General features: G+C 52.9%; 1 protein-coding gene across 3 annotated transcripts in view; it reads right to left on the reverse strand.

Moving 5' to 3' along the window:
• The window catches only part of EFR3B (EFR3 homolog B), a 78951-nt gene that overhangs the window by 9485 nt on the left and 54524 nt on the right, over nucleotides 1-14942 (reverse strand). Inside the window, exons 5-17 of one of the 3 annotated variants that reach the window (XM_027033329.2) lie at nucleotides 12677-12798; nucleotides 11716-11865; nucleotides 10335-10469; nucleotides 9775-9853; nucleotides 8930-9035; nucleotides 8511-8672; nucleotides 7641-7752; nucleotides 7197-7248; nucleotides 5057-5229; nucleotides 4866-4941; nucleotides 4068-4229; nucleotides 2745-2876; nucleotides 472-539 (exon numbers count right to left, since the gene is read on the reverse strand). In XM_027033329.2, coding sequence (XP_026889130.1) covers nucleotides 472-539; nucleotides 2745-2876; nucleotides 4068-4229; nucleotides 4866-4941; nucleotides 5057-5229; nucleotides 7197-7248; nucleotides 7641-7752; nucleotides 8511-8672; nucleotides 8930-9035; nucleotides 9775-9853; nucleotides 10335-10469; nucleotides 11716-11865; nucleotides 12677-12798 — 1529 coding nt within the window. Of the gene's footprint in view, nucleotides 1-471; nucleotides 540-2744; nucleotides 2877-4067; nucleotides 4230-4865; nucleotides 4942-5056; nucleotides 5230-7196; nucleotides 7249-7640; nucleotides 7753-8510; nucleotides 8673-8929; nucleotides 9066-9774; nucleotides 9854-10334; nucleotides 10470-11715; nucleotides 11866-12676; nucleotides 12799-14942 lie in introns of all 3 variants that reach the window. The other 2 variants (XM_027033328.2, XM_027033327.2) reach the window with 2 other exon arrangements.

Consider the following 14942-nt stretch of genomic DNA (forward strand, 5'->3'; position numbering starts at 1 on the left):
TTCCCATTAACTTTTCTTCCAAAACATTGCGGTGGAAAGGCCACGGTCCATAAAGCTATATTAATAATATCATAAACCCCTATTGTTGGACATTTTGTTTTTTCCCAGTATTTTCCTTGAGTTCCTCTGAGGCTCAAGTGACACTGGCCCACAGACTTCAGTCCCAGAACGCCACCTGGATCGATCCAGTGTCTTGTAGGAACGGCTCCTCCAAGATGCACGTCCCATGGGCTTGGGCGAGGCTCCCAGAGGGCATGTCACATACTCTATCGCACAACCCACCAACATGGCTCGAGGCGTGGATTACGGCCACGTGAGGAAGGCCACACTTGAGCCAGGACTTCTGGGCCACAGGCAGGGTCCACTTTCAGCCCTTGAGCCCATAGAGGCCTCAGCTCCTGGCTTTGGACCCCTTACCCTCTACTCAGCTACCTTGGGTGTCCTTGCTCATGTCCCAAGTATGCTCCTCACCTAGGCCTCTCCACAAACACGTCCTCAGGGAGCATGTACGGAGCCTCTTTCTTCCTGGTCTCTATCACCTGGAGTTGGGAGGAAATCACATGAGAGCTGGGTTTGCCAGGGAGGGGGAGCTCTGCATAGGCAAATGACGGCGCTCTCCCTCCAAGCAGTTGCTTCCTCCAGCAAACTCCCTGGCGGAGCCCTTTACCGATAGGCTCCTGAGGGATAAACTCAGATCCACAGGGGTCCTCAGGGCAGGCAGACTGCTCAGGCTATCCCCAATGACACATGACATATATGCATTAAGTGTCCTGCAAATGCAGGTGCTTAGCCCCCCAAGGGACTGCGGTTTCTGGCTCCTGTGCCCTACTTCCGTTTTCTATGTGAACAGGAAAAGGGAGGATAAGTCATACCATCCCCCCCAACCCAGGTGCACTGCAAAAACATCCTGAGGGACAGTCACAGGAGGAGTTTCCCTCAGTACCCTTTGCAAATTTTTGACGGTAAAGGTGGAAGTTACCAAGACGCAAGCAGGGGGAGGATAGCAGGTGCACAAGTCTGTGCAGGAGGCGAGGAAGCCACGATGCTGCTATTTTAATGAAGAGGATGTCAGGGCATTGCCTTTCCTGCACCCCCTCATTGGCCCATGCTGGGCGGCACAGTGACACAGCACCCTCCCCCATCCCCCCAGCACCCCCAAGCCAGCTGAGACTGGAGGTTTCCCATTTTCTTTCATTTTGCTAGTGTATTTTAAAGTTAATCGTAGACACTATCCCATTCCACCTATAAATACTACAGTGGTTTTTATTATTGTGGTTTGCTTTCCTTATTTTGTTTTATTTATTTTTTTAAGTTTATTTTGAGAGAGAAAGCAAGGTAGGGGCAGAGAGAGAGGGGAGAGAGAGAATCCCAAGCAGGCTCTGCACCGTCAGCACAGAGCCTGATGTGGGGCTCGATCTCACAAACTGTGAGATCATGACCTGAGCTGAAATCAAGAGTTCAACGCTTAAACAGCTGAGCCACCCAGGCATCCCTGTTGGTTTGTTTTTAAATTTTTATTTTATTTTATTTTTTAGAGAGAGAGCCCATGAGTAGGGGAGGGAGAGAAGGGGGTGGGGGTGGGGGAGAAAATCCCAAGCAGGTGCCACACTCAGTGTGGAGCCCGATGTGGGGCTCAAACTCACAACCCTGGGATCATGACCTTAGCTGAAATCAAGTCGGACGCTGAACTGAGCCACACAGGCACCTCTTGTTGTTGTTGTTGTTGTTGTTGTTGTTGTTGTTGTTAAGTAGGCTCCAATGCAGGGTTTAAACTCACGACCCTGAGATCAAGACCTGGGCTGTGATCAAGAGTCGGATGCTCAACTGACTGAGCCATCCAGGTGCCCCAATACTTCAGTGTGTTTTAAAATGTCTTTTGGGGACAAATGAGAACATGTAATTATAGATTGGGTATTAGATAGCACCAAGGCATTACCGATAACTTAATCAGGTATGTTAATAGCATGGCAATGATGTTGGAAGGTGTCCATATTTTCTTGAGGCACAATGCTGATATATGTAGGGGTGAAAGGACATGATAGCTGAGATTTGCTTTAAAATAAGAAAAAGAAAACAAGATAGATGAAGCAAACATGGGAAAACCTTCATAACTCTTTAATCTGCATGGTTCTACTCACACTGCTTTTGTGATATTTGAAAACTTTCAGAATAAAACTTTTCTAAAAAGTAGTTTCAGGGGCATCTGGGTAGCTCAGTCAGTTAAGTGACCAACTTCAGCTCAGGTCATGATCTCACAGTATGTGAGTTCGAGCCCCACGTCAGGCTCTGTGCTGACAGCTCAGAGCCTGGACCCTGCTTCAGATTTTCTGTCTCCCTGGCTCTCTGCCCTTCCCCGCTCATGCCTTGTCTCTCTCCATCTCTCAAAATAAGGAAATGTTAAAAAAATTTTTTTAAGTAGTTTTAGTCCCAAATCACATGAGAGGCATGTGTACCTATGTCTCTGGGAGTGAGGGCAGCACAGAGGGACAGGAAGTCAAGGTGGGCAGGTAGCAGCAGGTGAGGAAGGGGTATAGGTTCTTGCCTGTGGCCGACCCCACCATGCTATGTCATGTTACCCAGGAGGAAATGCTACTTCTAGTAACTCCTCACTGTCCCTAGTTCTTCCGTCAACCCTTCCTCAATGCCTGGACTGAGCACAGGGCTTATACAATTAAGGAAAAGTTATTCTGGGGAAACCCAGGGTTGAGGGGCTCCTGAGCTGTCGGGGTCACAAGGACACCAACCTCATGGATGTGCTGGCAGAAGGCAGGTACTGTTGTGAGCTGGCTGATGAGGTTCAGGTAGGCTGCACCCAGTGCGTAGAGGGCACAGCGGTTGTATACAGGCAGGTTCTCTTCATTGACCTGGGCCACATCCTGTGGCAACACAGAGGGGCCCTGGAGTTTCTTAACTGACAAATTATACCGGTGCCCTCCTTCCCCCAACCTCCCCCAACCTTCTTTACAGATGGCCCATTTCTCTAGACCAAGCCTTTTCCAGCATTTGCCCCATAACTTGCTGGGAGACAGAAGTCATCCTCATTACAGCTGAAATGAATCATCCCTAGAACGATCCATGAGCTGGAGGCTCATAAGTACTTGAGTAGAGGGGTATTGACTTCATTCTCCACTTTGCAGTTCCAGCTTTGGTGACCTTGACTGTCCAAACCTTCATCATTAATCCTACCTCTAGGATGCTGTGTCCTTCAATATAGACCTTGAATGATTCTTGGGGGACCAGACTGGATTGCTAAACTGGGTCCATATGTTAAGTTGAAAAAGAAGCAACAGTTACTAGGGATTGGGACACAAAGGAATCTCAGATTCTAGGCTGAACACCATCATAGCAGCTGGGTTGGCCTTACAGGATTCAAGGCAGCACTGGTGGCCACCACTCAACTCCCAGATTTGCCATAATTCGTGCTCCTAGGGTGGGATACGATGCCCACCTAGCTGCAGGACCTCGGAGACCCTGGTCTTTTGAGGTCTGGGACCCACCCCAGATCCCAGCATCGTTGACAGTATACTTCCACCCAGAAAGACTCTGCAAGTCTGGAGCCCTCTGTGGTGAAGCATGGCTCTCTTAAGAGTCGTGATGGAGCCTTGTCGAGTCTCCAGGTCCCAGGGCTTGGGGGTAGAACTAGGAACATGTATTTTTAATAAACGCTATGGTAATTCTGAGGCACAGCCAGGCTTGGGGATCAGACGATCTTTAGACAAAGTTTGTTTTGGGATCACGCGGAGCTTATATGAGCGCCCTCTTGATAGTCTTGGGGTCTCATTCGGACTTTGTGAGACTCAAAACACTAGGGGCTAAAGGGTGTTTTTGAAAGACCCCATTCCCTGGGTCTCCTTTAGCCTGAGCCATGACTGAAGCACTCTTTGGTGGTTTCCCGAACAGAACCACGGCTTGTGGTCTCTGGAGGAAGGGCCAACCAAGGGTGCCATATTCCCGGGCTCGGGGATCGCTGTTGAGCCACTTCTACTTGGTGCTGTCATGAGTGCTTGGCCCAAACCGGTCCCCTGCCCTGATCCCAACCCCTATGCGCTGCCCACACCAGGTCCCACCTGAACAGCTAGCACCAGGCGGATGAGGTCCACCACCACCTCCTCATTGGCCAGCTCAATGCTGATGAGGGCCAGCAAGCCGTAGAGCGCCTCGTAGTGCTTCTGTATGTTCGTCTCCTCCTTACAGCTCAGGTAGATGTGTCTGTAGAGCTGCTGGGAGTGCTGGGTGGGGGGAAGGGTAGGAGCAAGGGCACAGTGGGTGGGTGGAGAAAGGAGGGGCAAGGAGATCGGGGAGGAGGACTAATCTGCAGGCGGTGCCACAGCTGGGTGCCCCTCCCACCTCCACCCTCCGGGAAAGGATGCCTTCTCTCTCTCTCTCTCCCTCTTTTAAGTTTTATTTATCTAAGTAATCTCTCCGCCCAACGTGGAGCTCGAACTCATGACCCCAAGATCAAGAGTCATTCTTCCAACTGAGCCAGCCAGGCACCCCAGGGAGAGCACGGCTTTAGAGCAGACCCCAGTGGAAGCCACTGTGCAGGAGGACACATCTAAGGAAGGGTGAGTGCAGTGAAACCAGCAATAGAAGCTGCTGCCCAAATCCAGCTGTGTGCAGAGGTCCATAGCCCAGCCCGGGACTGGCTCACCAGCAGTGCTCCTCACTCCGGCCTCAGTGTTGAGCGTGACCCTGCGGGCTTGATCCCCTGAGGGGTCAACTGGTCATCCCCACTAAGCAAACTCAAAGAGCGAGAGAGCCTGCCTGGAGACAGGGGTCAGCACTGACTTGGGGTTTGGGAGGTGGGAGTCCACAGAGCCTGGCCCACCTGGGGTTCCTTGGGCCTTACGGTCACACTTGCTAACCTTCTTCATGAAGACGGTGTCCTGTCGGGAGCACTTGTCCACTTTCAGCTTCAGGACAGAGATGTCGCTAAGGGTACTGGGAGGGGACACAAGCGGCTACTATGGGCATTGTCCTCTCACCTGGGTGTGACACTTATTGGGAGCCTTCTGCCCCATCACACACCAACTGGAGGGGAGACCCCCAAGTTCACCTGATGGTAGAGAACTTGTGGCGGTTGCCATGACGATCAATGAAACTGATGAGAATCTCCAGAACGAAGAGACGGATCTCTGCGTCCTCCATGAGGGCGGTGGACAGAAGGCGGTCGAGGAAGTTGCTGGGCAAGGCTGACATCATGTTGTTGCACTGGAAACCTGTGGATACCTGCAAGGGAGCCCAGCACGGCTGCGCTCAGGAACGCTGGCCCTTTCCATGCAGTGAGGAGATGGGGAGCAGCCAGCAGAAGTGGGGTTTAAAGCACTCAACCTCTCTAGCCATCACTCAGCCCAGCTCCCCTTGGCCTTCACCCTAGGCCCTGAATGGCTGTGGCAACTTTTCTGAACATGCCAACAACCACCTAGACAAGTTTTAAATTGTTAAAAATAAGCAAGGGCTAAGCACTTGGGGGGGGGGGGCGGGGAACAGGGAGCCTCTGAACCTAATGTTCCAGCCGCCAGGGCTCAGCTGATGAACACCCGCCAGGAACACAGCGTTGCATTAAGAGCAAGGACAGTTGCAAAGACATGGCGAGACAGTGGAAGAACTCACAGCTGGGCTGAGGAACCAGAACCCACACAAGGGCAACAACCATTCCATTCCATCTTTTCTATGTGGCCATACTGGGGGTCTTCTGATGAAAGCCGGGGGGCATCAGTAGACACATCACACATGATGTTGTCAAAGCATTCAAAAGCCGCAAAACGTATTTACTGTTAAGTCCATATTGGAAAATGATGCCTTGGATGACTCAGCAGGCCCTTGAGGATTTAGCAGAGCCTGGTGGCGTCAACAGTAAACATCCACTGAAGGGGGGGTGTGTGTGAGTGCAAACCATCACCTTGATAAGGTGCTGGGTACAATGAGGATAATGAGAGTAAACTCAGCAGGAATGGCAGGAGGACACAGACCCAGGAGGTAACCAGATGTGGGCGGTGTCGGCATGAAAAGCCTTTATAAAAACCTAGTGAAATGAACAGCATGGGCTAGGGAGAGGGAAGGCAAGGCATGAATGAGAGTAATTGGGCTGTGCAGATAGGTGTGGCTGGAACAGAAACTGGGGCTAGGGATGAGATGACGAGTCAAGAGAGGGAAAGGTGACTGGGATTTTTTTTTTTTTTAGTGTTTATTTATTTTTGAGAGACAGAGAGACAGAGCAGGAGCAGGAGAGGGGCAGAGAGAGAGGAAGACACAGAATCCAAAGCAGGCTCGACACAGAGCCTGACGCATGGCTTGAATTCACGAGCTGTGAGATCATGACCTGGGCGGAGGTCAGATGCTTAACCGACTGAGCCACCCAGGCGCCCCGGCGACTGGGGATTTTCTGCCTTTAGTCTGAGAAGTTTGAAACCTAGAGGCACATCAGTTGTAAGCCGAGACCTACTATTTGAAAAGGAGCAACATGTGGGGAACAGTATTTCTAGAAAATTCTTGTTGTGGTTGTGTATTTATGATTGGTGAGGACAGATGGAGATAAGGGCAATGATGAGAATAATCTAGTTGTGAGATGTCCAGAGCTTAGGCAGGACTGTGCATGAGAATACCTGAGGGGCCTGTTACAAATACAGATTCCAGGACCCCACTCAGACTGAGGGCTCAAAGTTTCTAGGGAAGCTCTATATATTTTAACAAGTTGGTCACGGAGATGGCATTTGAGAACAATGAATCTGGACTCCAGTGATGGCTGCAAGGATGTAGAGAAGAGGAATGTAAAACACTGATGAAAGGAAAGATAGTGGCTGGGAGACTGGAATGGGCACAAGTGCTGAGGGGGAAATAGGTGGAAGGGACCTAGGCAGGTATTTGGAAGGGAAAAAAAAAGGCAGGAACCAATAGATTCTAACCCAGTACAGAGACAATGTTTGAGTGACAAGGCGATCCGTAGCTGATAGGGAACCTTTGTGAAAATTTGGAACACATGCCCTGCCTGCCTTGGATGACCCAGGTCTGTGGATGCCCAGTCTGCTAGTGAGTTTAACACAGGCTGGATTTCAGCCCCCTATTCACCCTTTTGACTGGGCATATTTGTGCAGTGTGCAACCTGCACAGCTGTATGTGGTAGCCTTCTGTTGGTCCCTTGGGAAGGAGCTGCCTCCTGTAGAGGCTTAGTAGGAACGGGGACAGGAGAGGCTCACCTGAAGGAGGGATTTCAGCAGCATAATCTGGGTCAGCCGGTTCCTGTTCTCTCTGTAGACCAGACACAAATACTCACCAGGATGGTGATGTGGGCAGAGACCCCACACTTGCCTGCCCAGTTCCCCTTGTGATTAGATTCTCCATGAGGCTTATCTTGTTGAGTTAACTCAGGACGGTTGACTTGCAGAGCCAGGAAGCAGACCAGAGAATTAATGGCTTGCCCCAAAGGTGGGAGGCAGTTAGTGGTGGGGCAGCCTGAGGAACTGTTGTGGGGTCCAAGGATCCCACTAAGGGCTGCTGAGGGATTTGAGAGTAGAAGGAGAGAAGTGAGGGCATAACCAGGAAAGTCAAAGTGGAGAAAGGGGTCAGCCAGAAAACACTGGAAGGGCAGCTGGGGTGGAATGGGCAAGAGAGGAAAAGGGGAGGACGGCTGGTAGGCTTACCCGGTCTTCCCCGTCTCCATGGGATGATGCAGGGAAGGCAGTGGGACCTTGCTCATGATGAAGAGTATCACTTCGGAGCGCTGATAAGTGGGCAACGTGCTGGCAAAGGAGCCTGCAGGAAAGAGATGGCGGAGGGGGTTGGCCCAGGTGAGGCCCACAGCTGCCAGGGTCTCAGATGAGGAAACTACCGCCCAGAGTGCAGCGGCTGTGTCTCTAAGGAAGAGAAGTAAGGCAAGCAGAGGGAGAAACCTAGATGACTCCAGGGGGCTCTTCCTAACTCCAGCTCCTTCACTTGTCGCCCAGGCTGCGGTTGGCTAGCGTCCCTGGGAAGGAGAGGGGAGCCAACGGTGCTCAGCCAGCAAGGCTCCGAAGTGATGGGCCCTACGAGCCGGAGGGGTGACTCTACGGTTCTCCCCTTGGCAACCACGTGCACATCCGTGGCCTTTCCCCTTTCCTCCTTCCTGCCTTTTCTCTTCCTTCTCGCCTCCCCTCCCATCGCTCCAACGGGGAAGCATCAGAGAGGCCGGCCGGGGACTGGGGTGCAGAAGAGTTCGCCGCTCTCAGCCTCTGATCTGAAGTCCAGCCCAGCAACCCACGGACATCGCTCTGTGCTCTCCCTCAGGCCAGAACCGGGCCAGGCCGTGAGCCGTGCGCGCCGCTGACCGACTCCATTTTCTCCAACGTCCGCGAATAACGCGATTTGCCCGGAGGAGCGGGTGACCCTCTTCCCAGCGCCCCAGAGCGCCGCTGGTGGAGGCCGCCGCCCGCCCCACCCAACTCGGGTCGGACCCCGCAGCGGCGCCCGGTCCCGCCCACCAGGCCCCGCCCCTCGCCGGGCCCCGCCCACTCAGGCCCCGTCCCGGGGCCCACCTATGGTCTTGATGACAGCCTCCTGGAACATGCGCTCTTCGTGCTCCTTGATGATCTTGGTGCCCAGGCTGATGGCCCCGTCGTAGCTCCCGGTCAGGGCGTAGTCGATGCTGAGCCGCAGCTGCCTCAGTAGAGTGTTGAACATCTCCAGCACCGTGGGCCCTGAGCACAGTGGGTGGGAGACCCGAGATCCAGGGCTGGAACCTTCGGCCCGTTCTCCCCTGCCCTGCGTTCCAGCCAGGGGCTTCCTCTTCCTCTGCACCCCGCCCCGGCTGACTGCTTTCTAAGAAAACCGGCTCTGACGCCTCCCTGCGCTCCCTTGCCCTTTTCTGGAAGGGGAGGCAGCCTCCTGCCAGGGGCAGCTCTTTGTCCTTGGAGGCTTCCCAGCCCCCACACGCTGTCACCCAGGGCCCCCTTACCGACAGAGCCGGTGGCGGCGATGACGGCAGCTTCCGACAGGACCTCCACGATGCCCGCCCGCACCGTGGCCGCGCTGCGGCTGTTGGCATCCAGGTGGCTCAGGAGCTGCTGGATAACCAGGTGGGAGTGCTGCGGCTGGGGGGAGGAAGACGTGCTGGCCCCAAACAGCAACCCCCACGCGGCCTCTGCGCCAGGGCAGCCCTCGACTGGGACCCAAAGGCCGGGGTGGACAAAAGTGAGGTCCTGAGGCAGGCGGGCACTGGAGGTGGTGCCCAGATACCCTGGTTCCTTCTCCTCAGTCCCTCTCCCTCGGTCCAACAGGAGCAGAGCCCAGTCCCGGTGGCCACCTGGATTGCCACGGTTGTCCTGGGCCCTTCCGCCTCAAGTGGGTCAAAAGTCAGTTTTAAAATATTGTCTTCCTTTTCCTCGTTCCCGGGTCCCAGGTTATATTGATAAGGGCCACCGTAGGCCACAGGGTTTATTTAGTCCGGTGCTGCACGAAGCGTAGCCCAATTACAGGGGGATAGTACAGAAATTGAGAGTAAGTGTTTAGTAAGCAATGTGAGAAGGCCATGCATGGCAGCCAAGTGTGGTCTGTGGGCTTGTATTTTGCATGAGTTTTTCATTTACTTTTTCTAAGAATTCTCACTAATTTATTGATCTGTGCTGTATCAGAAAGAAAACGAAAACTGCCCTTCCTCTCAGCTAGACCGAGCAGCACGTGTAGACACCTGGGGGCTCAGGAGAAGTCACAGAGGACAGCTGGCTTTCTCCTTTGGTGCACTGTCCTGCTCCCAGAGGCGCCCTCGGCCAGGAGGACAGGCTGGACAGGGAGCCACCGTACCTGAATCGAGTACATGATGATTTTAAAGCAACGGATGGCGAACACCTTGGGTTCCCAAAGAGAATGGTTGTCCAGATGGCTGTGCAGGAGAAAACATGGGGGGACGACTATGAAATGCAAAGCAACGTTGGGGAGGACAGACAAACTTGCCGGCGGAGCGGCCTCCCGAGAGACCCAGCCCCTCGCAGGGCTCCCCGGTAAGTGAGGAAGGGCTTGTAGGTGGCAGTGAGCGGAAGGAATGAGGGACCCCCGGGCAGTCCCACAGCAAGAGCTGGAGGCAAGCCGAGGAACAGAATTCCACTGCTGTGGACTCAGGAATGAAGCCAGGCACCCAGCTTCAGTTTTGGGGGTCTCCTACCAACTCTTGTCCCCGACAACGCACACGGCCACCGTGTGATGGCTTCTGCTGTCACGGCGCAGGGAACGCAGGCACAGACAAGGGACCGACTTAGCCACGGCACCACAACCGTAACACCTCTTTCCCCTGTCTCCGAGTCAGCAAGATGCCAGGACCCCGACCGGTTCTCTGAGGGCTGGGGCTGGGGGCAGGGGTCACTCACATGAGGACAGGCTTGATGGCATTTTTGATGTTGCCAAAGGCGGCCCGGCCCAGCAGTTCCCGAAGGCACCTCTCGGCCAGCTCTGCTGGGTTCTCCTTCTCCTTCTCTGGCGCTTGGAGGGGCGAGGGGGAGCGGCTGCGGAAACACGCGGTGTGTGGGTAAGGGACAGAAGGCAAAGCCGGAGTCGGGTTTGGCGCAGCCTGAGTATCTGCACTGCATCCTGGCAAACGGTGGCAGGAGGACAGGCAGGGACCTGACGTGGGCTCCGTGAGGGAGACTTCATGGCCGTTGGAGATTAAATAGGGTGAAGAAGCCCAGGGTGGAGGAAGATCATGAGAGAAGGGGTCAGATTCTCTTTCTGGAAATCCATGAGGACAGGCCTGATGTGCCCCTGTGGGAAGGACAGATACCCTGCGCACCATGGGTCTGGTGAGGCACAGACCACGAGTGTCTCCGTGCCCCCAAGCTTGGGAAGGAAAAAGATGAGGCACACAGAGTAAGAGAAAGCAAAAGAAAGTGGGCGAGAGGAGGGGAGAAAAAGAGAGAGGCATGGTGGTTACCTCAGATGTGACTCAGTGGTACCAAAGTCACAGGGGCTGGGCTCAGATCTGGACAGAAGAAGGAGCCCCAGGCCTCTGGGCCCTGAGACCACCAGAGACCACAGAGGGAGCTTGTCGGTGAGGTGCGAGTCCAGGAACAGCCACCAGGGGGCACATTATTTCCCTCCCCTCTGTCTCCTGCCACAGGCTCAAAGGACAGAGGACCTCAAACAGCCTCATGCACCGCCCGGATGCACAGCAGCAGGAGTCTTTCCCTGCATCCCGTTTTACAGATGGGAAGAGTGGGGGGCGGGGACAGAATGAACCCCATGTCTGAGGGCTCCCAGATTAAAACCCAGTATCTGCCACTTGTGTCCAGTGGCTGCTGGCTGGTGAAGCATGTTTTAAGGGCCCGAAATAGCATTAGGAAGTGAGGGAGGAAGGAAGGTCAGGAAGGGAAAGTCCTCAGTAATTAGAGCCATGAAAAGCATTTAAAAACCTCCTTGGCCTGCTGCTTTCAGAGGCACAGAGGTAACCCGACTCTTGGTCCTTTGTGTTCCTACCAGGAAACACTTACCCCCAGAGAGCCCAGCACAGGTACTAGCCTTCCTTCATGAATGCAGATTTTAGGGGGTGCAGCAAGCTGGCAGAAGGCCAGACCCGAGGCTCCTAGGGAGCCAGCCTCGGACTCACTGCAGAACAAGCCACGGAAGCCAAGATCACTGGCCTTTTAGCTAGGCTTTTAACGACCAGCCCGAGCCGTGTGGTTCCCAAGCAGATGGGAAAGGCAGCCTGGGAGGGCTGCGTGTGTCACTGCCCAAGCTCCAGCCTCCCCTGCTTACCTCTCTGCCTCCTCTACGTGCTGCAGATTGAAAAGCAGTGATGGGACAATTTTGTCCATGTGCTGCGGGTCCCAGATATTGGCCTGCAATTCATCGTTCACCGTCTTCCTCACCACCCCTTGCAGACCTTTGATGCCTGACATTCTGATTCTGTAAGGAAAGGGGCAAAATGCATCCAGGTAGTTCCCGGGCCCCGAGAAGCCCAGTGTCTGCGGTAAAGAGAGGCGAGGGCATGGGGGGTGGGATGCATTCGTCCACCCAAAGCAGGACGAAGCTCACCTTCTACCCTTCATGTGACCCAGCCCCTGGCTGGCTGGCTTCCTGTGCTGGTGGGCGCGAGCCCAGGAAGCCACGACCCCTGGCCTATCCTGGAGATTGCCAGACTGCCCTTGCCCGGTACCACTTGGGCTTCATCTCCTCCTCGTTAGCACCCCTCTGGGTTTGTTCCAGCTTGAGCCCGGGATATAAAGGCTCAAAGTATGTCAAGAACTGATGAAGCAGAATGCAGGGATATGAGCAACTGACGGGGGAGGAGGGGGTTTGGAAGGAGAGGCACAGAGCTGCCAGACTCTGGGCACAGAGTATATACTGTGATCGAGAGTGGTGAGTGGGTGTGTTTCTGGGTGTATAAATGCATGTACTTCTGAACGAAAGAACACAGGTATGTGCACGTGTATATGTGTGTGCTGTTGCTGGCTCTCCAATTTGGCTCCCGGGATCATTACTTTCCATCTGCTTCTCTTTTGTGCCCCAGAAGGTTTTCCTTTGAAAGCCTGTTTTGGGAGCCTATCTCTGCCCACTTGCCCACTAAGCCCTGCCAGGTACTCCCTTTCTCCCCAGAAACGTCAGAGCAGAGGTAAATACTGATGAAATCAGACCGCGCACTCCGGGCTGGGAACTCTGTAAGACCCATCGATGCTTTTGTCATTAGCTGAGAGGTCCCCTCACTTCCCCTACTCACTTAGTCTTGATTTCCATGTCATCATGGCTGGAGTGGCACATTTCACTGAAGCGGGACACAAAGAAGTCATAGCTCCGGTGATAGGATGGGGTGTCCTCCTCGATGTTGGCAAACTTCACAAACTATCCGGGAGGAGAGAGAGAAGTACAGGTGAGAGGTGACCCAGTGCGCTCTGCACTTCGGGCTCTAGGCTCTGGGACTTGCCGTCCCCTGGCCCCCTGCCCTAGTAAAGCCACGGGACACATGCATTCCAGGAATTGGCTCTGGTCCACTTCCCAGAGCACACGCGGCCTGCACACCTCTATGGGTTCCAAATCCTGCTCGCTCTTCCTGCCTACACTCTAAGACTGGACCCCATGGCCCTTCTTGGCCCTTCCCTGCTGAGGTGAGCAGAGGATGGAAGAGGTGAGGACGTGAAGGCGTCTCCCTTAAGCTCCTGCCCCCATCCGCATCCAGAGCTGCACCAAACACACAGAGGCCGGAAAGCAGTTAGGGAGTCACCGAAACAGCCAAAGCCAACGTCAAACCATACCTCAACCCTTTAGAGTGAATTCTGGGGAATCAAGAACAAATCTGAAATGTGATTTAAAAATGTCATTCCATTGGGGCGCCTGGGTGGCTCAGTCGGTTAAGCGTCCGACTTTGGCTCAGGTCATGATCTCGCGGTTCGTGAGTTTGAGCCCGGCGTCAGGCTCTGTGCTGATGCCTCGGAGCCTGGAGCCTGGAGCCTGCTTCGGATTCTGTGTCTCCCTCTCTCTCTGCCCCTCCCCTGCTCATGCTTTGTCTCTCTCTGTCTCTAAAAAATAAACAAATGTTAAAAATGTCACTCCGTTTTCTTGCTTAAAATTCGAGCACATTTTTAAAGTTTGCCCGTTCAGTTCTGTTAAGTCTTGCTCAGGGTTATCAGCCGCTACATTCCTGCCGTCACCCGGGCTGCACATTTCCAATTCTAAATAGGGACTTAATTTCAAGGGAATCCCACGGAGAAGCAAGGATCACGGACTAAGTGGAGTTAAATTGCTAAAAATTAAGTATAATTCTTATAGGTTATTTCGTTTAATGTTATAAATTGAGTGCTGCGAACGACTCAAAAGGTTACGCTTATAATAAAATCTATTCTCCATTATTCTGTCTTGTGTTGTTATTTAATTTTTGCCATCATTTGTTGGCTCTAAAAGGATATACTATTATTTCTAAAATTGCCCAGTTAGGGTGCTCATAATATTCATTATCGATTGCCAGTCTATTTCTCTATTTAATAACTACGAAAAATCTGTTACCTTTTCCTGGATGACAATTAGTAACTTCCACAAAATCATTAGTTATTTTTTCACTAACAAATATGCATTTATTTTCTGCCGACTGAGAGAATCTCAACATACAAGGCAGATAAGGAGATCTTTCTTGCCAAGTTAACATCTAAAACGTTTACATCTATTTGAAAGTGAATATTCTGATATTAGCAATAAATCCAAATGGCACTGCTTGCATTATCGATGGGGTTCTGCACAAGAGGTGTCGTGGTCACCGATTAGACATGAGTTCAGGAAGTCTAGAAACAACAATCAAGTCAGCCTTTGGCTACATGAACTTTTTTTTTTTTAATGCTTATTTATTTTTGGGAAAGAGCATGAGCAGGGAAGGGGCAGAGAGAGGGGGACAGAGGATCCAAAGAGGGCTCTGCACAGACAGTAGCAAGCCCGATGTGGGGCTCGAACTCACAAACTGTGAGATCATGACCTGAGCTGAAGTCAGACGCTCAACCAACTGAGCCACCCAGGTGCCCCCCACCTTTTAAATGTTTATTTACTTATTCTTGAGAGAGAAAGAGAGCACAAGCAGGGGAGAGGCAGAAAGAGAGAGAGGGAGACACAGAATCTGAACCAGGCTCCAGGCTCTGAGCTGTCAGCACAGAGCCCGTCGTGGGGCTTGAACCCACGACCTGTGAGATCAAGACCTGCGCCACAGTTGGACGCTCAACCGACTGAGCCACTCAAGGCACCCCTGTCTATGTGAACTTCTCAAGACAGTTCTTAAATGTTCATCTACTCAAAAGGGACACGCAACCATGGGGAGTTCTAACTGCAGATCGACCTCTCACTGGCGGTGTGGCTTTCAAGTGGGACATTTCACTTCCCTCATGTTCTGGTTTTCCCACGGTCTTCATTCACTAAGATTCTTTATTTTTCAGTGCATACTGTATCTACTTCACATATGACGAGGCAGCTGCAAACAACATAACCTGAGTGTATGCAAGAGAAAACGC

This window comes from Acinonyx jubatus, chromosome A3, assembly GCF_027475565.1.
Source record: "Acinonyx jubatus isolate Ajub_Pintada_27869175 chromosome A3, VMU_Ajub_asm_v1.0, whole genome shotgun sequence".
NCBI classification, from domain to species: domain Eukaryota; kingdom Metazoa; phylum Chordata; class Mammalia; order Carnivora; family Felidae; genus Acinonyx; species Acinonyx jubatus.